This window comes from Triturus cristatus, chromosome 6 (assembly GCF_964204655.1).
Source record: "Triturus cristatus chromosome 6, aTriCri1.1, whole genome shotgun sequence".
Classification (NCBI taxonomy): domain Eukaryota; kingdom Metazoa; phylum Chordata; class Amphibia; order Caudata; family Salamandridae; genus Triturus; species Triturus cristatus.
The window spans coordinates 1,891,134,495-1,891,156,794 of NC_140589.1; the positions used below are offsets into that span (position 1 = coordinate 1,891,134,495).

The 22,300-nt window shown below is 48.0% G+C and overlaps 1 protein-coding gene across 1 annotated transcript in view; it reads right to left on the reverse strand.

Moving 5' to 3' along the window:
* LOC146822323 (uncharacterized) overlaps positions 1-22,300 on the reverse strand; it is a 224,202-nt gene that overhangs the window by 35,335 nt on the left and 166,567 nt on the right. The window contains exon 5 of the mRNA XM_085609459.1: positions 8,202-8,354. Within this exon, the coding sequence (XP_085465585.1) occupies positions 8,202-8,354 (153 nt within the window). The remainder of the gene's footprint in view (positions 1-8,201; positions 8,355-22,300) is intronic.

A 22,300-nucleotide genomic window follows, 5' to 3' on the forward strand; every position in this document is an offset into this window, starting at 1 on the left:
AATAAACAAGGAATCTCTACAAAGCACCAACACAAATAATAACATCACCACAGCCATGGAACACCTGAACTTCCAACTCCAAACAGACAGAAAACCCACCATCAGAAGCACTGTGACCTACCACCCTCCAGGACTAAGCCTTCTACAACTTCCTTGTTAACTTCATCACGCCCCTCACCATGGACTCCAACAACTACATTTTCCTCTTTAACTTCAACTTTCATCACAACAACCACAATGACATGAACACTACCAACCTCTTTACAGCATGAACAACATCAGACTCACCCAACTCATCCACAACCCCATGCACACCGCAGGCCACATGCTAGACCCCATCTTCACCTCCAGCACGCGCCTTCATGTACAGCCACATCATTAAACTCACCTGGACTGACCCCTCCATCATCCACTTCAATATCACCAGCTCGCAGACCTGTGCCCCCAGTCTGCCCAATGCCACTCAACGCAGCTGGGGCAAAGTCTCAAAGTACACATGGACCAATTCCCTCAACACCACCCACCCCATTTCCTCCTACAACCTCGACCACAATGTCAGAGCCTTCAACAATGGGATCACCAACTGTATCAACAGCGACAGTCCCACCGGCAACAAACACCCACAGAAGATCCAACAAGCAGGCTAGCTGGTACACTGAAGACCTGAGAACCACTAGACGACACTGTGAACAACTGGAAAAGAGATTGTGCACCAGCAAAGACACAACCAACATGACCACCCTCGAGACAGCCTTCAACCTCTACCACAGACAGTTGGGAGAATCGAATAACAAGGCCTTAGACTCAGGTGTCGGATTAAGCTTCAATAACAGCAAAGAACTTTTCAACACCGTCAAAGAATTCTCCAACCGCTCAGCTGCAACAAACAACATTACCCCCCCCCCCCACAGGAACTCTGCGACAACCTTTCAAAATTCTACCATGTCAGGAGCACCAAGATCTACAGAAACTTTAAACCCAAACCTAAGGCCACCGGCTTCTTCAAGCAACACAACAACTTCCATAACTGCATGACAGACTTCGCCAACTGAATGATTGACAACTGCCTAAAGCTCAACACAGACAAGACAGAGGTATTCATTTCGGAAATAAAAGCTGCCCATGGGATGCATCCTGGTGGCCCACAGAACTAGGACCTACTCCTACTGCCACTGAACATGCTAAGAACCTAGTCATCATTCTGGACAAAAAGCTCATCATAATAACTCAGGTCAACTCTGGCTCCTCTTCAGGCTTCTTCATCCCATGCACAAATTGTAAGATATTCAAATGGCTACCCCAGAGCTCAAGATGCACCATTACTCAGGCCCTCTTCTTCAGCTGACTGGACTAAAGCAACACTCTGTATGCAGGGTTTGCAGCTCACCTTCTCCGACGACTACAGATCATACAGAATGCTGCAGCCAGACTTGTCCTGGATCAACCTTGATGAACACACATCACCCCGAACGTCAGGAAACTACACTTGTTCTCTATACAGAAAAGAGGCATACAAGGCCCCACAAAACTGCAGACCCGCCTGCTTAAACCACCAGCTGAACTTCCATCAGCCCACCAGAAACCTCCCTCCGTGTCCCTTTCTCTAACTCTCACCCGCTCAACCGACGTAGCAGATGTGGAGGTCACTCCTTCTCCTAACTAGCAGTGACCTGGCTATTCGGCTAATCAACTGGACCCTGACAGTGCCCGAATACCCTCACGGGTGACAAGTAGTGCTCTATAAATCTACTTATTGATTAATTGAATGAGAAGTAGGCAAAGTAGACTGACAAGGAAAACCAACCAATGGTAAGCAATATGTGGGTTACAGCCCCTCTGTGTTTTTGTTAAGCCACAATGTACCTCGCAACAGACAGCCCATATGCTGCCTAGCAGAAGCGACCTACAATTAGCAATGAAAAGTAGCTCTACAAAGGAGAGCATGTGTGTGTGCACACAATGTGGCGTGACTTAGAAAACTTAACAAAGCCCCACTGTTGTGTTGAAGAACTGGGCATTAGGACCTTTCAGCCACGACTGGGTAACCATGAAATAGGAAACGAAAATCCCTTCCTGCGAGAGATATGGGAATCAAGCAGACAGGATCAGGGCAGAAAGGGGTTGCATGGTGGAGATTAGAACCCCCAGTAAAAGAGGTGGCTAGAGTAAATGCTAGGGAAGGAAATCGTACTACAGAAAATGCCACAGGTTTGACTTAGTATTGTCATTGTTGACACCCATATCCTATGATCGATATTCAGAGGTATAAAAGCTCAAAGAGTTACTAGAAGGACTAACTTGCAAGGACCCCAGGCATAATAGTATATAGAGACCCATGAAAAACGCGCACATGCTCAGACAATACAAAGTGAGCAAGTGCACAGCTGTAGTACCTTCACCTACAGGGGGTTCCTGTATCATCTCCATCCATACGCAATAGGCCCACATGAAGGTGCCAGACATCCTGATTAAAACTGGAGATCATTGAATTATCACAGTGAAAAATCCTCGTTTACAAACCATGTAAAGGTTGTTCCTGGTCAGTGAGTAGCTTTCATCTTGGATCACCTGGGCTTTGTCTGAGGAGTCCAGAAGTGTGCTTTCAGCCAGGGTCAGCTCCTACTTGGAGCTCTACCATGCCTTACCAAGGGATCTAGCTAACATGTTTATATCTCTGTTCTCTTTCAAGTCAAGAGTTAAGTACCACTGGTTTTACATCCTTCTATCGCGACAATACCTATTGATATTGGGTTCTGTGTAATGTAATATATTCTAATGTAATGCAAGGTGGATTTGTAGAGCTCTGCTTGTCATCGTAAGGGTATCAAGTTAAACCGCATATTTAAAAAACAACTGTGTTAATTGTATCTGCAGCTGCTGCACAGTGGCTGAACCCTACAGAGGACGGTGGAGCAGCTTTTGACAGACAGGGAACTCTATTTCCTTCTACTGCAAGCACCTTGGAAGAAGAAGTAGAAGACCAGATTCTCGTGTGTTGGGCTGAGAAACAAAGACAAGCAGCATCTCCTCGAAGGTGGAAGGAGGGGTTAGAGCTACTCCGTAGGAGGTGGAGCCTAGAAGGGACCACTTCGCTATGCATTGAAGATTTAGGATACATTTAATAAGGAATTATGCAAGCTGTTCTGCAAATTCTCAGATGAGCATGGATAAGTTCCTGGTGGGTAAGCATGAGAGCAGTAAGGAGATGATGCAGGAACTGTGAACATCAAGATTCATGGAAAGTGTGACTCCTCAGCAATGCATTGTGAACAATGGGGCACAAAAACCTCTGCTTCTCTCCAGATCACCTCTCAAACCACATCTGCGTTCTAGGGTTTCTCCCAGCTCGGGGTAGTCCCTTCGTTTACGCCACCACCACGCCTATCCCTTTGACCCCAGCAGCTCAAGCTGCTACATGTTACATGGGATGTGCTCACAAAATGACATGCTAGTATCCATGCAGCAGATGGAGTCCCGACAACCTATACACATAGGCACAGAGTTACATAGCATTACCTAGAGTTTCTAATTGACTGATACACCATGTAATGAGCAGACACAATGAAAGCGGTACACTATTTACAAACAACATCATGGCAATCATTTTTGCCAATTATTTTACTGAATTTGAGTTGCACCTGTGTTTCATACCACTGATGAGGCAGTGAAGTCCATTAGCAGACAGGTAGCACGTTGCCTCTTGGAAGTGCTTCATTGTAAGAGTGTTGACATTGCAAAGAGGTCTATGAATATTGCATTAAAGAAAGCCCCTCCCAGTCTTGTGCTCACTCTGAAGAAGTTGTTGGTCACCTCTATAGATCCCTTTCTAAAGCCAATGGCTTATTGCTTGCAAAGACAAGACAAATAGGGCCACAACAAGGTCTACGGACCTGGGATTATTCCTTGCCAAGCGTTTAATCACCTGTGGGGGGGAGATCGTCGATGCCAGCAGCGATATCCGCTTGAGAGCTTTCCATGCAGGCATAGGCCCAGGCGGAAGGTGTTGCAATGGGCAGGAAGGACACACAAGACCTACCTAAGTACCCTTTATCAGCCCGCCAGGACACCCTCCTGACTAAGTTTCAAGCATCCTCAGTGCCTACTGATACACCGCCTGAGACTTCCTTCACTCCAGCAACTGCGGCACCCTCCTAGTCCATGATCCGTCATCTGGTGTGCCTAACACTCTTTCCTGAATTAGTCTCCCCCCTTCCCTCAATAATTCCTCATTGTTGGTTCTGGCCCTATTTGCAGGGTTATCCCCAAACCTTTTGCTTCTTTCTCTTATTTTCCCTGATCTGTTGTTGTTGGTTTTAGGACTCTTGGCACCTTACGACTGCTGATCAGTGCTAAACTGCATACGCTCTCTGGGTAAATTGTTATCATGATTCGTTCTCCCTGATTGGCATATTTGATTTAATGGTAAGTCCCTAGTAAAGTGCACTGAGTGTGCCGGGGCCTGTAAATCAAATGCTACTAGCGGGCCTGCAGCACTGATAGCCCCACCCACATTAGTAGCCCTGAAATGGTATTTCAGACCTGCCACTGCAGTGTCTGTGCGCAGTTTTAAACGGAGCAAGTCAACCTGGCAAATGCACCCCTTTGCCAGGCCCAAACCTTCTCTTTTCTTACATGTGAGACACCCTTTGGGTAGGCCGAAGGTACCCCCATGGGCAGGGTGCAGTGTATGTGAAAGGTAGGACATGTTCTGGTGTGTGTGACATGTCCTGATAGTGAAATACTGCCAATTTAATTTTTCACTATTGAAAGGCTATCTGTCCATTAGAATAGCAAAGGAGTTGGGGCCATATGTAGGTAATTTCTATTTACCGATTCCTAAATACCGAATTTTACTGATTCGGTATTTACAGATCGGTAAATAGAATGTAGGTAAAAAATCGGTAAATTTTACCGAATCGGTAATATTCGTTCTTACCGATTCGGTATTTACCGAATCGGTAATAAGGCATACCTTCCCATTCATTCCTATGGGCCTGGAGGCCCATAGGAATGAATGGGAAGCCATTCACTATTACCGATTCGGTAAATACCGAATCGGTAATAGGGGGAGCATATTCAAGGGTGGCAGGGTGTCACATTGACACCCTGTTGCACCCCTGAATCGTGCATGTGTGCACATGTGGCGCACATACATGCCCTAAGGGCATGTATGTCTGCCACATGGCACTTTTAAAAAAGCACAAAATTGCTTTTGAAAAGGTATTCGGTATTTACCATCAACTTGTAGTTGGTGGTAAATAACGAATCCTTAAACCAAAAATGCACTCACTTGAGTGCTCCCTACATAGGATTTAAGGATTCGGTAAGTTACCGATTCAGTATTTTACCGATTTCTTAAAATACCGATTCGGTAAATTACCGAATCCTTAACACCTGCCTCATACATTAGAAAGGGCTAAATACCGGTCGGTAACGGGAAAATTACAGATTTTCGGCCGTTACCGACTGGTATTTAGCTATCTACATATGGCCCATAGTGTGTAATATCTTACAAGTATAACTTTCCATTGGGACAAGATAGAGGAATAAAGTTGAGGCTCTCTGAACTCAGAATTTAATAACACATCTTTTACTAAAGATGGTTTTTAAATTGTGTTTGAAAATGCCTCTTTTAGAAAGTAGATATTTTTTGTTTAACCATTCTTTATGCCTCTGCTTGTTTATGGATTGACTGTCTGGTTTTAGAGTGACAGGGGCTGGGGATGTGCATTCACTGGGGGTGGGGAAGTGGTTGAAGAGTGCCTGGCCCTTCCTGGATGACTCAGAGCTGAGCCGAATAGACCTTGGCTCAATTTTTGAGTAGTGGGAGGATTTTTCCTTGCCCCTGAGTAGGGGCTGTCTCCACCCCCTGTGGTCATACTGCACCAGTGAGGACATAACTGGTTTGGATTGGGCTCAGAGGTCCTTGCACAAAGAAGAACAAATACAAAATGGGGTATAAGTAGTGGACCTTAAACCCCAAAACTTTAGATCACTTCTGGACTCAAGAGGAACCTCTTCCACTGGAGAGCTGTGAGGAAGAGTTCTGCCCTTTGCTGTGTGATATGTGGGGTTGGCCTGCAGTTGCTTCTTCTGCCAAGGAAACAACATAGACTGGAACTTTGCTGAGAGACCTGCTTGAAGATGACTCTCCAAGGGCCTGTGTGTGCAGGCCTCCTGTTCTGAAGTCTAAGGGACACAAAGACTTCCCCCATCTCCCCTGAACTCTATTGATGAGAGTTCTGACCTGCCAGGAGGTGCCTTTTCCAGGTTTGGGCCTCTGGCAGTTGTTCCTGCTATTGGGAGCTGGAAGAAACCTAAGAGAAGCAAGAAAAGTGATCTCTGATGCTGTCAGTGACACAGCCATGATGCCGCGAACTGCACCGAGGCCCAGGACAGCGCTCGTGAAGTGCACAATGCACCGCCCAGCCTGCTCCTCAGCTCTGATGCTCTTCGGCGCCTGCCGACACCTGCAGCTATTGCCCTTCCCGATGCCAGCACTCACACCGACTCAGTCACCGCCAGTGCCTGCATCCTGTTATCACAGCACCGATAACCGCCGAGGATGACTCCATAAACTCGCCGACTTCGTATTGCCTCACCGGAACCAAGGCCTCACCACCGACTTCCCTTGTCCTGGATTTGACATATCGTCTCTCCGCGGACACGATGCCTCATCTTCCACATGGCAGCTAAGTAGCCGGTCTTGACCTCAGCACCGATTCCTTACCTCCACGATGCCATGCATCATCATAGACTTCGTTCCCAAGGTACTATTTGTTTTGGGGTCAGTGTGAATTTGTGCCCGATGCTGCGCACCTTGCGGTCGGCGCTGTACTTTGGATTTATTGCTGTCACAATGTCATAATAGCCCCAGGTGGAGTTATTTCTTTTCTACAAGCTTCATTTTGGAAATAACTGATTTAGGTGCTATTTTACTACCTGTATGTTGGATTTTTTGTTGTTGTTTTGGTCTTGTTGAGTTTAGATAAAGATACTTTATTTTTCTAAACTGATGTAGTGTTGATTTGTGGTGTTATCACTGTGTTACTGTGTGTTTTGAGTGCCAATGATTTACACATTGCCTTTGGTATTAGCCTGTCTGCTCGTGCTAAGCTACCAAGGAGGTGAGCAGGGGTTATCTAAAGTGTGTATCCCCCTTACCTCGACTAGAAGCGAGCCAATCAGAGACCCCCAGTTCTAACACTCATCCAAACTCTTTCTCTGTAATGGTGCATATTGATCCTTCCCAGCGGTTCAGCAATGGTGCAGACCCCACTGTTGACACGCCCGCTTTGGAAGAATACCCCCTGGTTGCTTTCCTTTTTGTCGCTCCTGTTTTGTTTATTTTTCCCTTTTTTATGTATATATATATATATTGCGTTCTTTGCGTCTTGCACTGATGCTTCCTGTTGTTGTTGCTGTATGTCACATGAATCATGCTTCTGATGCACATGTATGTATAAGAATAATTAAATAAATAAAGATTCAAACAAAAAAATGAAGTCAGTGGCAGGTGCTGAGACTCCCATCACATGTAAGGCAAGTTATCATTGAACTGAAAACAATGTGGTTCTGTTTGAGACCCAGGGATTTCTGCTTGTTTCACTCTTCTTTGTTATTTACACAAGGGTGGTCTTTATTTTTTCAACCATGCCTGTATGATTTATTTGAGTTCATTCACATTTATCAGAGTGGTGAAATACTTTTGTGATGGGATGCTTTGTTTCAGATTTTGAAGGCGCTGTAAACAGCAGCGGAGGATCAAAGGCAGCGACTCCCTGCGCAGCTCAAACAGCGGAACCTTTACCCATGCATAGCGTTTAAACTAAGCTGATGCTGAGCATGTCTGCCCATGGTCGCACTGAACCACTGGCCGGTTTCCCAGAAGCTGCACTCAGCCTGTACCCATCCTGTGATGGCTGGTAGTGCAGTGGGCCAGCTTTGTACCTGCTGTCATAGGATATATGTAGGAAATATCAATGTACTTCTTGCCCCTCTTTTAAAGTCTTGGCACCTATGGTGCCCCTGGCACAGGCGCTCTCTTTGGTACCCACTAAGCACAACAGTCAATTCTCTGCCACCTTACACAATTGGCATGCATGCCGCCTGGCCTTGTACCATGCCCACTGCCCTGCCCTCTGCCCTGAGGTCCTTCTGGCAGTGTCCAGCCCAGCACTGGTTGTTCACCGGTACCTTACCATCAATTGCGGGGTCAGTGCACTTCACGCCACAGCCGGGGGAGCAGCACTTCTGCTGGCCTGGGCACTGCATGTCATTCACGCACTGCTCAGCTGGTATTTTCTCATCCATCTTGCACAGTGTGGTTTGTTTGGGACAGTGGCCAATTTTCCCTGTAATGCAGAAAGTTTGCAGGTTCAAAAAGCTATCGTTATCCCTTAAGGCTTAAAATGCTCCATCCGGGACATACTCTTAAACCACCCATCCATCCTCGACGCCCTCCATTTCATCATCAGCTGCAATTCTGATTTGTTTATTGTTCATTTTAGTGTTCACAATGTTCATTAACATTTAAAGATTTCTACTTTGATTACAGGTTATTTACACACCCTTCCTCCCCATTTAATAATGACCTCATGACTCACTATAGAATTCTCTTCCTAGGTTTTTATGCAAAAACGCAAGTGAACGTAAAAGGAGAATACGGATTGTAAGAGCAGTGTGGATACAAGCAGTGCTACCTGTTGCATTCTGTGTTTCTATTGAGGAGACAAAAAAGGAGCAAATTAACCAATCAGAGATGTACAGAGCGCTGCAAGTCACCCGTGAGGGTCTCGAGGAGCTGGGGTTGTTCGCTGCTGTGTGGCGGTGGTTACTCAAACATCCAGGTCTTTAGTTCTCTTCTGAATTGCTGGAGCGAGGGTGTGGTCCTGAGTGCAGGGGAGTTTGTTCCAGGCCTTGGCTGCCAGGTGCGAGAAGGAGCGGCCTCCGCTATCGTCCCTCTCCACCATCACATTGTGGCGCTTCCTTAACACAAATGCTGCCCACTGCACCCCCATTGATGTTGACATGTCTCGCCTGCAAGGACCACAGATGCAACCCTACCTATCACCACAAGAGGGAGCACAGCAACAACAGAAGCTGCCATGACAAGAGCAGCGACGACAGCAGCGACTACAGCTGCAACCATGGCAGGGAAAAGCCCCAGCAACTACATTTGTGACCACAGTAGGGACAACAGCAGCAACCAAACCTGCGCCCACAACATGGACCACACCAGCAACCACAGCTACACACACAACATGGACCGCACCAGCAACCACAGTTGTGCACACAACATGGACCGCACAAGCAACCACAGCAGCGCACACAACATGGACCGCACCAGGAACCACAGCTGTGCACACAACATGGACCACACCAGCAACCACAGCTGTGCACACAACATGGACCTCTCTAGCAACCACAGCTGTGCACACAACATGGACCACACCAGCAACCACAGCTGCACACACAACATGGACCCCACCAGCAACCACAGCTGTGCACACAACATGAACCACACCAGCAACCACAGCTGCACACACAACATGGACCACACCAGCAACCACAACTGTGCACACAGCATGGACCACACCAGCAACCATACAGTATTACTGTCATCAGCAAACACAGCAACCACAGTATTACTGTCACTAGCACTCACAACAACCATGTGGTTACTGTCACCAGCAAAGACAGTGTTACTGTCACCAGCAAACACAGCAACCACATTATTACTGACACCAGCAGACACAGCAACCACAGGATTACTGTCACCAGCAAACACAGCAAGCACAGGATTACTGTCACAGCAACCACAGCAACCACAGGATTACTGACACAACAAACACAGCAACCACAGGATTACTGACAAAGCAAACACAGCAACTGCAGTATTACTCTCACCAGCACACACCACAGCTGCAGTATTACTGTCACCAGAAAACACAGCAACTGCAGTATTACTGTCACCAGCAAACACAGCAACCACAGGATTACTGTCACCAGCAAACACAGCAACCGCAGTATTGCTGTCACCAGCAAACACAGCAACCACAGGATTACTGTCACAACAAACACAGCAATCACAGTATTACTGTCACCAGCAAACACAGAAACTGCAGTATTACTGTCACCAGCAAACACAGCAACTGCAGTATTACTTTCACCAGCAAACACAGAAACCGCAGTATTACTGTCACCAGCAAACACAGCAACTGCAGTATTACTGTCACAGCAAGCACAGCAACCGCAGTATTACTGTCACCAGTCCCTGTCTACCAAGAACTTAAAAATGTTGCTGGCCAAGGAGGGCCAGGTTGGCTGACACCGGCCCTGGAAACCTGATCGATGTGAATGGATTATATGTCTCACTGTGTACTAGGCTGTCTAACTGTGAACCTGTGTTTCTCGTTGTGTTTGTGAGTGTTTGATGGCCCACCCTTGTGTCTGAACCTGCACCCGGGATTAGAGAGATTGTTGTATTGGGTGTCGGTATATGAGGCCTGTTGAGGTGGCTGAACTAATTTCTGTCTCTTTGATATTGTGTGGGTGGGTGTGTGAGTATATGTATTGGTGCATTAAATGTATTTTTGCCATTTGATTGATGCTATCACAGAGTCTTACAAAAATGTAAGCGTCAATTAAAGGCCAGAGCACAGATTAACTAAGGGTTTGCATTGAGCTTGCATGGGGCAAGGTACCGCAAGGCAATGCAAGCTCTTACGTCAAATCTACTAAGCCACACAAGGTCACTAGAGTAACACAAGGTAGCACAAGTCAATGTCTTGCATTACTCTGTGTTGGGAAGGCATTCCATGGGTGGAGTGAGGGTGTTCCTACTACGTACGCCGTCCCAAAAGAGGGGTAACAAGGAGAAATAGGTTTATTTCTCCTCGTTATTTCCTCTTTCTATCGGTGCGCCACTCTGCAGCACACATACAAAGAGAAAAATGTCTCTGCGGATTTATTTTGTGCAGAAATTCCTGCACAAAATCCTGCCTGTAACACAGGCAGGATTGCCTGCATTAGTGCAAAGCAGCACTCCTGTGCGCCTGCGCAGGGAGAGAGCAGCAGTGCGTCATATCTTAGTCGTTACAGTACATTTCTGCTCTCTCTGTCACGCAGCGCAGCAAGTTGTCTTGGGGTGACGTGTTGCGCAACTTTTTAGTAAATTTGAGCCTTACAGTGTTTATACTGAGCACATTTGAAAGACGTAAGGTAAGAATCAGAAAGGTATAACATTGAAACACATCATTGGTTTAAGGGGCTGATTTTAGCATTTAATAAACACCATCACATTACGGTCTTTATTAATGTGTACGACAATGTGTTACATTTGTTATCCTTACGTGATAATATTTTGTTTATATCCATGAAAAAGTTCAAACATTGAGCGAATCTTATGTCAGTGTATTAGGACACACATGGATATAAAAAAGCAAAAGCGACCCAAAAATGATTCAGTTTAAATAGGTACTTGTAAACTGTAAATGCAGAGGGGACCTGCACTTGTAAACTGTCCCTGACAGAGGGGACCTGCACTTGTAAACTGTCCCTGACAGAGGGGACCTGCACTTGTAAACTGTCCCTGACAGAGGGGACCAGCACTTGTAAACTGTCCCTGACAGAGGGGACCAGCACTTGTAAACTGTTCCTGACAGAGGGGACCTGCACTTGTAAACTGTAAATGCAGAGTGGACCAGCACTTGTAAACTGTCCCTGACAGAGGGGACCTGCACTTGTAAACTGTCCCTGAAAGAGGGGATGTGCACTTGTAAACTGTACCCTGCAGAGGAGACCTGCACCTGTACACTTGTAAACAGAACCCAGCAGAGGGGACCTGCACTTGTAAACTGCACCTTGCCGAAGCAACGTGCACTTATAAACTGTACCCGGCAGAGGAGACCTGAACTTGTAAACTGTACCTGACAGAGGGGATGAACACTTATAACCTGTACCTGGGAGAGAGGATGTGTACTTCCAAACTGTACGAGGCACTCGGAAACCACCTGGCAGAGGGGACCTGCACTTGTACACTGTCCCTGACAGCACCTGCGGTCCATGCAGGTAACAGAGGTGAGGCGGTGCAGCCGCATGGGGGGGATTTCGAGGGACTCTGCCGACTGAAAATTCATTATTTATTTAATTTTCCTTGGCATCGTCCCTCGAAATCCCCCCAACCTAGCCCCACCGCTGTTACCTGCACGGACCGCGGCTGCCTGACAGAGGGGACATGCACTTACAACCTGTACCTGGCAAAGGGGATGTGCACTTGCAAACTGTATCCAGCAGAGGAGACCTGCACTTGTAAACTGTACCTGGAGAGGGTGACGTGCACTTGTAAACTGTACCTGCAGAGGAGACCTACACTTGTAAACTTTAAATGCAGAGGGGACCAGCACTTGTAAACTGTCCCTGACAGAGGGGACATGCACTTGTAAACTGTCCCTGACAGAGGGGATGTGCACTTGTAAACTGTACCCTGCAGAGGAGACCTGCACCTGTACACTTGTAAACAGAACCCAGCAGAGGGGACCTGCACTTGTAAACTGCACCTTGCCGAAGGAACGTGCACTTATAAACTGTACCCGGCAGAGGAGACCTGAACTTGTAAACTGTACCTGGAGAGGGTGACGTGCACTTGTAAACTGTCCCTGACAGAGGGGACCTGCACTTGTAAACTGTAAATGCAGAGGGGACCAGCACTTGTAAACTGTCCCTGACAGAGGGGACCTGCACTTGTAAACTGTCCCTGACAGAGGGGATGTACACTTGTAAACCGTACCCTGCAGAGGAGACCTGCACCTGTACACTTGTAAACAGAACCCGGCAGAGGGGACCTGCACTTGTAAACTGCACCTTGCCGAAGGAACGTGCACTTATAAACTGTACCCGGCAGAGGAGACCTGAACTTGTAAACTGTACCTGACAGAGGGGATGAACACTTATAACCTGTACCTGGGAGAGAGGTTGTGTACTTCCAAACTGTACGAGGCACTCGGAAACCACCTGGCAGAGGGGACCTGCACTTGTACACTGTCCCTGACAGCACCTGCGGTCCATGCAGGTAACAGCGGTGAGGCGGTGCAGCCGCATGGGGGGGATTTCGAGGGACTCTGCCGACTGAAAATTCATTATTTATTTAATTTCCCTTGGCATCGTCCCTCGAAATCCCCCCAACCTAGCCCCACCGCTGTTACCTGCACGGACCGCAGCTGCCTGACAGAGGGGACATGCACTTATAACCTGTACCTGGCAGAGGGGATGTGCACTTGCAAACTGTACCCAGCAGAGGAGACCTCATTTTGTAAACTGTACCCGGCAGGGGGAACCTGCACTTGTAAACTGCACCTTGCAGAAGGGACGTGCACTTGTAAACTGTACCCGACAGAGGAGACCTGTGTTAGCGTCGCCTCTGTGGCGTGTGTTCTAGGACCCGTCCCCACTGTGGTACGATGTGGGAAACTACATTTTCCTGTTGCTAAATTGTGGCTGCGGTGTCCTGTAAATGTACATTAAGCACTGCAATATGTTTTCTTTGCATTTTCCTTTCATTGTTCATTCCTTTATATGTTCTCCTTTTTCCCTGCTGGATGTAACTATAGGGGACTACATATCCCAGAATCCCCACACAGCAGCCACTTTGGGTGTGGTTGCCTATGGGTGTGGTCGTATCCCAGAATCCCCACACAGCAGTCACTTTGGGTGTGGTTGCCTATGGGTGTGCTCATATCCCAGAATCCCCACACAGCAGTCACTTTGGGTGTGGTTGCCTATGGGTGTGGTCTGCCTATAAAAGGATCCACACCCATTGGGCGTGGCTCACTATTCTGGATCCTGTGTGGGAGCGGCCTCTCTCTCTTCTGCTGACTCGGGAGTTCATTTCAATTTACTTTGAGCCTGCAGGTCAGCCTCTGTTGTTTGAAGGCAACAGAGTAACTTCATTTCCTTGTTGGATTCGGTGCGCTTTGGAGCTCATTTGCTGCATTAAGTGTTTGGCAGCACACTATCGTGCGCTTTGGGGCTCATTTTGCAAACTACATTTTGGCAAGCATACAACAGTGCGCTCTGGAGTTTATTTTGACTATTGTATGATTACGCTCACACTTTTGATTGTGCGTTTTGGAATTCATTAAAACATTGTGTTGTCGAGCATTAGGTCCAGCAGTTATGATTAAGAGCTCTGGCTCATTTTTGCATATTGAGTTGGTGAACATAGGGACTAGTGCTCTGGGTCCATTTGGCATAGTGTATGTGGAACTTTCGGATTAGCCCTTTGGTATGTTGATTTTTCAAGCGCTTGGGCAAGCTTGCAGAGGGGCTCATTTGGGTACTGTGTCATAATTATGAGTATATGCTCTGTATTTTATTGAACTTTACTGTTAGGAAGGTGTGATTGTAACACATTCCTTGGAAGTGTATTTTCTGTATAACTTGTATCACGGGCTCGTGATAAAGTAGAGACTCATTAGCAATAAGACTCCGCGTAGCAGAGTCTGGTACCTGAGAATTATTCATACTGATTGTTATTGTTTGTATGTTTATCTGTTTTACAAGTCTCCCTCCCAGCTGTTCCCTTCCTCAAACCCTACCCCCCAATTGGTCACTCTAACTTTCAATGCTGTAATAGCATCCTGATTGGAGGTACCGAGAGGTGGGCCCATAGAGCAACGTACAGACTCCGAGGAAGTGGCGCTCTGACAACCTGTACTTGTAAACTGTACCTGTCAGAGGGGCTATTCACTTGTAAATTGTACCTGGCAGAGGAGACCTGCACTTGCAAACTGTACCCATCAGAGGAGAGCTGCACTTGTCAACTCTACCTGGCAGTGGAGACCTGCACTTGTAAACTGTACCTGGCAGAGGGGATCGGCACTTGTTAAATGTACCTGGCAGCAGAGGGGACCTGCACTTGTAAACCATACCTGGCAGAGGAAATCTGCTCTTGTAAACTGTACCCTGCAGGGGAGACCTGAACTTGTAAAATGTACCTGGCAATTGAGATGACTGCTTGTAAACTGCACCTGGCAGAGGAGACCTGCCCTTGTAACCTATACCTGGCAGAGGGGACTTGCACTTGTAAACTGTACACAGCAGAGAGGACTTGCACTTGAAAACTGTACCCAGCACAGGGGACATGCATTTGTAACTGCACCAGTCAGAGGGGGCCTGCGCTTGTAAACTGTATCTGTCAGAGAGGACCTGCACTTATAAACGTACAAGGCATTGGAGACCTACACTTGTACACTGTACCTGGCAGAGGGGACTTGCACCTGTAAACTCTACCTGGCAGTGGAGACCTACACTTGTAAAGTGTACCTGAAAGATAGGACCTGCACTTGTAAACTATCCCTGGCAGAGGAGACCTACACTTGTAAACTGTACCTGGTAGTGGAGAACTGCATTTGTAAACTGTACCCGGCAGTTGAGACCTGCACCTGTAACCTGTACCCAGCCGAGGGGACTTGTACTTGTAAACTTTACCTGGCAGAGGGGACATGCACCTGTAAACTGTACCTGACAGTGTGGACCTGCACTTGTAAATTGTACCTGGCAGTGGGGACCTTTACTTGTAAACTATACCTGGCCGAGAGGACCTGCACTTGTACACTGATCTGGCAGAGGGGACCAGCACTTGTAAACTCTACTTGGCAGAGGGAACCTGCACTTTTAAACTTTATCTGGCAGAGAGGACCTGCACTTGTAACCTGTACCTGGCAGTGGAAGCCTCCGCTTGTAAACTGTACCTGGCAGAAAGGATCTGCACTTGTAAACAGAACCCCTCAGAGGAGACCTGCACTTGGAAAATGTATCCGACGGTGGAGATCTGAACTTGTAAACTGTACCTGACAGAAGAGACCTGCACTAGTAAACTGTTCCTGCAGAGGGGATGTGCACTTGTAAACTGTACCCAACAGAGGCGACCTACACTTGTAAACAGTACCCTGCAGAGAAGACCTGCACTTGTAGACTGTTCATGGCAGAGGGGATATGCACTTGTAACCTGTACCCGGGAGAGGAGACCAGCACTTGTAAACTGAACCCCTCAGAGGAGACCTGCACTTGTAAACTGAACCCCTCAGAGGAGACCTGCACTTGTAAACTGTACCTGGCAGTGGAGACCTGCACTTGTAACCTGTAGCTGGCAGAGGGGACGTGCACCTGTAAACTGATCTGGAAGAGGGGATGTGCACTTGTAAACTGTACCCAACAGAGGCGACCTACACTTGTCCTCTGTACCCTGCAGAGGAGACCTGTACTTGTAGACTGTACATGGCAGAGGGGATGTGCATTTGTAACCTGTACCCGACAGAGGAGACCTGGATTTGTAAATTGTACCTGGTATAGGGGACCTGCACTTGTAACCTGTACCCGGCAGAGGAGACCTGCACATGAGACCTCCGCTTGTAACCTGTACCTGGTAGAGGAGACCCACACTTTTAAACTGTACCTGGCAGAGGGGACCGACACTTGTAAACTGTACCTGGGCAATTGAGACCTCCGCTTGTAACCTGTACCTGGCAGAGCGTGTAGGAGAGTAGGATCTGCTTCACATGGGTACCCCCGCTTTTTGCTGGTGTTTCACTGTTTTTCGACCTTAGTCTGTCTGTGGCCCTGCTAATCAGGACCACAGCCTAGCTGCTTCCTCTCTAAAATGGTTTGCATGTACATTAGGTACATATCTAATTGGATTCTGGAGTGCCTTATACGCCCCTAGTATATGGTATACTATGTACCTAGGGCATGGGTACCTCAGAGGCCTACCAGGGGCTGAAGCATGTATTATGCCACCCCTGGGAAGCACTCAAAAATGGCACCACAGGTCTGCTACTGCAGCCTGGTTAAGGGTGTGCTTGCACCCCTTGCACTGGTATAGGCTACCTATATCACTACCATTGCACACACATATAAAACCTATAAGTCACTCCTATGGCAGGCCTTAACAATCCTAAAGGCAGAGTGCTTGGTTTTTATGTGAGAGGGTGCCCCTGCATGAGCAGAGCCCCTCTGCGTTCGGAGTACCTCCTCTGATGCTGTTTGTGGTGCAGCCTGACCATATACTCTTAAGTGCATATAACCTCGCGGTAAATGCTAACTTTGGGATAGCTGCACGGAAACATGTCGTGTTTGGTGTTAAACGCTTTGGAATACTACCCCCCCCCCGCCAGTTCTGGAAGCCCGGGTAGCATTCCACCCTTCTAGAGGGAGAGACATGTTCACACTGGTCTAACCCGGTAGGACTTTCTACAGCCCTTGCATCACAAAATGGATGCCTCTGCCACAGACACAGGTCTGGCCTCCTGCTGCTGACCGAAACACCGGCAGGGGAGGCCTGGACAATAGGTTTCCTGTCCCAGGGAGTTGTAACCACCTCCCCAGACAGGCAGATGTGTATTGGGGCTGGGCGGGAGCACTCTCTGGTGCTTTGAAGTCCTGCACTGGGGGCACACTTGGTGTCCCTGTGCATAGTCCAGTTCAACCCTGCTCTGGTGCGAAACTGGACAAAGGAAATGGGTGTAACCACCCCTCTTTCCAAACCCTCCCATGGGTGGGTCCCTAGAGTATGTCCAACCCTCAAACTTAGTATAAGTATGGGAACCCAGTCCTTGAGACTTTAGATTACCCTGGACAAAACTCTGAAACATATATCCTGGACCTTCGACTTTCTATCTCAACTAGAAGATGGAAGAAATCTCTCTTGGAGTCAAGGAGTGACTCCCCTGCTTGGCAGGCACCAAAGAAGCAACTGACCGGTCTTCATCGCTGAAGTTCCAGCTGGACGCCGAAGTCTTTGCATCACCAGAGGTGGATTTCCAAACTTCCCTGAGGCTACCCTGAGTCCACAGCAAAGCTGAGGCCTGTGGCTATCGTGGGTTTCGTGGAACCGTGACCCCTGGACACCGTGAACTTTTGCAGCACCATCATCTTCCTGGTCTTCCTCGAAGTTGTGATTTGGGCTACGAGTAGCCCCAGCCTTGAGCATCTCTTGCACCGAAGATTTCTGGCCTCCACTCCACGAGAGACCCGTGGGCCAGTTCCCAGTGCAACCACTCGAGGCTCCTTCACGATCGCTAGCCCGTTGGCTAGTAGGTACCCACGAAGGCAACTCCTCTTCTGATTGGGCTTTCCTGGTTGCTCCAGACGTGCTCCGACTTACCCTCGCTGGGTGAGTTCCCCAGACCTTGCTGGTTTGCACCGCAGTCCTTTCTCTGATTCCCAATGACTTGCCAAGGCTTGTTGAGTCCAATCTGGTTGCTGACACCGCAGCACTCGACAGACTTTGTGGGACAGCTCGAATCCAGCTCCTGGTTGCCATTGGCGCCTCCTGGACCTCGTGGCTGAAGAGTCAAGACACCCGTCAACTCACCTGAAGCGCCCGACATCTGTGGGCATTGGTCCATCCTGCCTTTGGTCACTGGTAAGTGACCCAGACTCTGTCCCCTCTGCTTTCAGGTTCCTTCCATCCTAGATCGAGGCTTGGATCGCTTCGGACACTTCTCCTCTCCACGGCAGCAGCACTTCTTTGCCAGCTTCCATTGAAATCGACGACGCCACCCGACACCAAAAGACACCTATGCACCCGGCTTCCCTGGGTGAGGTAACACAAGTACTCTGGTGCTCCCGTGGGTGCTGGCCCTAGAACTTCCTAAGTCCAAAAGGGTTTAGTCCTGACTCAATTCTAAGTGTCCCTAATCTTTACATTTCCAACCGCGACATTGCCCATAGAAGCTAATGGGAACCCACTGTTGTGTTTACACACTGCACACGGCCCCCGTGGGTCCCCTGCATCACTACCTTGGGTGGTTCCTTGGGGACCCAGTAATTCTACAGGCTCTAGGCCTTGTGTCTAGTTCAGTCGTGGTTCTTAGACCACTTTATTGGTATATGGTTTGGTACGCCCCTAGGGCCCAAACGTGTATTTGTGCTATTACTGTTGATTGCTAACTTATAAATTAAGTACTTCGAACTCCAGCCTCATAAAGAGACTAGAGGGGTGTGTTTTATCTTAAATACATATATTTTAAATATATACCTGGTGTGTTTGTCCTTTCATTTGGTCATTCAAGAGATTATAGACTGGTAAAAAAAGCTGCTTTACATTCCTTCAAGACTTAGCCTGAAGGCTGCTCTCCAGAGCTACCACTAGGATAGCTTTCAATAAAGGTTGTCTTTGACCTATTCACCATAAGGGGTTGTTTGGACTGATACAGGGTGCCCACTGTAACTAGTGAACAGCATATATCAGGCCAACTTCTCACAGAGGGGAACCACACTTTTAAACTGTACCTGGCAGAGGGGAACCACACTTTCAAACTGTACCTGGCAGAGGGGACCTACACTTGTAAACTGTACCTGGCAGTGGGGACCTGCACTTGTAAACTGTACCCAGCAGAGGGGACTGGCACTTGTAAACTATACCCAGCAGAGGGGACCTGCACTTGTAACCTGTACCCGGCAGAGGAGACCTGCACTTGTAAGCTGTACCTGGCAGTGCGTACCTTCACTTGTAACCTGTACTCAGCAGAGGAGACCTACACCTGTAAACTGTACCTGGACAATTGATCCCTCCACTTGTAACCTGTACCTGGCAGACTGGATACACAGTTTTAAACTGGCAGAGGGGACCTACACTTGTAAACAGTCCCTGGCAGAGGAGACCTGCACTTGTAAACTGTACCTGGTAGTGGAGAACTGCATTTGTAAACTGTACCAGGCAGTTGAGACCTGCACCTGTAACATGTAACCTGTACCCAGCCGAGGGGACTTGCACTTGTAAACTTTACCTGGCAGAGAGGATATGCACCTGTAAACTGTACCTGACAAAGTGGACCTGCACTTGTAAACTGTACCTGGCAGTGCAGACCTTCACTTGTAACCTGTACTTAGCAGAGGGGACCTACACTTGTAAACTGTACCTGGCCAAGGGGACCTGCACTTATAAACTATACCTGGAATAGAGGACCTGCACTTGTACACTGATCTGGCAGAGGGGACCAGCACTTGTAAACTCTACATGGCAGAGGGAACCTGTACTTTTAAACTTTACCTGGCAGAGAGGACCTGCACTTGTAACCTGTAGCAGAAGGGCCTGCACTTGTAACCTGTACCTGGCAGTGGAAACCTCCGCTTGTAAACTGTACCTGACAGTGGAGACCTGTACTTGTAAACTGTACATGGCAGTAGAAACTTGAACTTGTAAACTGTACCTGGCAGATCGGGCCTGCACTTGTAAACTGTAAATGCAAAGGAGACCTGTACTTGTAAACAGTAAATGGCAGAGGGGATGTGCACTTGTAAACTGTACCTGGCAGTGGAGACCTCCTCTTGCAAACTTTACCTGGCAGAAAGGACCTGCACTTATAAACTGTACTCATCAGAGGAGACATGCACTTGTAAACTGAACCTGCAGAGGAGACCTGTACTTGCAACCTGTAGCTGGCAGAGGGGAGGTGCACTTGTAAACTGATCTGGCAGAGGGGATGTATACTTGTATACTGTACCCAGCAGAGGGAACGTATACTTCTAAACTGTACCTGGAGAGGGTGACATGCACTTGTAAACTGTACCTGGCACAGGGGACGAGCACTTGTAAACTGTAGCTGGCAGAGGGGACGTGTACTTGTAAACTGATCTGGCAGAGGGGATGTGCACTTGTATACTGTACCCAGCAGAGGGGACGTGTAGTTTTACACTGTACCTGGAAAGGGTGACATGCACTTGTAAACTGTACCTGGCAGAGGGGACCTGCACTTGTAAACTGTACCTGGAAGTGGAGACCTCCGATTGTACACTTGTAAACTGTACTTAACAAAGGGGGCTTGCACTTATAGACTTTACCCGGCAGAGGGTACCTACACTTGTAAACTGTACCCGAAATTGGAGACCTTCGCTTGTAAACCTCTAAACTGTACCTGGCAGAGGGGACGTGCACTTATAGACTGTACCTGACAGAGGGGACCTGCACTTGTAAACTGTACCTGTAAGTGGAGACCTCCGATTGTACACTTGTAAACTGTACCTAACAAAGGGGGCTTGCACTTATAGACTTTACCCGGCAGAGGGTACCTTCACTTGTAAACTGTACCAGAAATTGGAGACCTTCGCTTGTAAACCTCTAAACTGTACCTGGCAGAGGGGACGTGCACTTATAGACTGTACCTGACAGAGGGGACCTGCACTTGTAAACTGTACCTGGAAGTGGAGACCTCCGATTGTACACTTGTAAACTGTACCTAACAAAGGGGGCTTGCACTTATAGACTTTACCCGGCAGAGGGTACCTTCACTTGTAAACTGTACCAGAAATTGGAGATCTTCGCTTGTAAACCTCTAAACTGTACCTGGCAGAGGGGACGTGCACTTATAGACTGTACCTGACAGAGGGGACCTGCACTTGTAAACTGTACCTGGAAGTGGAGACCTCCGATTGTACACTTGTAAACTGTACTCAGCAGAGGAGACCTACACCTGTAAACTGTACCTGGACAATTGAGCCCTCCGCTTGTAACCTGTACCTGGCAGACTGGATACACAGTTTTAAACTGGCAGAGGGGACCTACACTTGTAAACAGTCCCTGGCAGAGGAGACCTGCACTTGTAAACTGTACCTGGTAGTGGAGAACTGCATTTGTAAACTGTACCAGGCAGTTGAGACCTGCACCTGTAACCTGTAACCTGTACCCAGCCGAGGGGACTTGCACTTGTAAACATTACCTGGCAGAGAGGACATGCACCTGTAAACTGTACCTGACAAAGTGGACCTGCACTTGTAAACTGTACCTGGCAGTGCAGACCTTCACTTGTAACCTGTACTTAGCAGAGGGGACCTACACTTGTAAACTGTACCTGGCCAAGGGGACCTGCACTTATAAACTATACCTGGAATAGAGGACCTGCACTTGTACACTGATCTGGCAGAGGGGACCAGCACTTGTAAACTCTACATGGCAGAGGGAACCTGTACTTTTAAACTTTACCTGGCAGAGAGGACCTGCACTTGTAACCTGTAGCAGAAGGGCCTGCACTTGTAACCTGTACCTGGCAGTGGAAACCTCCGCTTGTAAACTGTACCTGACATTGGAGACCTGTACTTGTAAACTGTACATGGCAGTAGAAACTTGCACTTGTAAACTGTACCTGGCAGATCGGGCCTGCACTTGTAAACTGTAAATGCAAAGGAGACCTGTACTTGTAAACAGTAAATGGCAGAGGGGATGTGCACTTGTAAACTGTACCTGGCAGTGGAGACCTCCTCTTGCAAACTTTACCTGGCAGAAAGGACCTGCACTTATAAA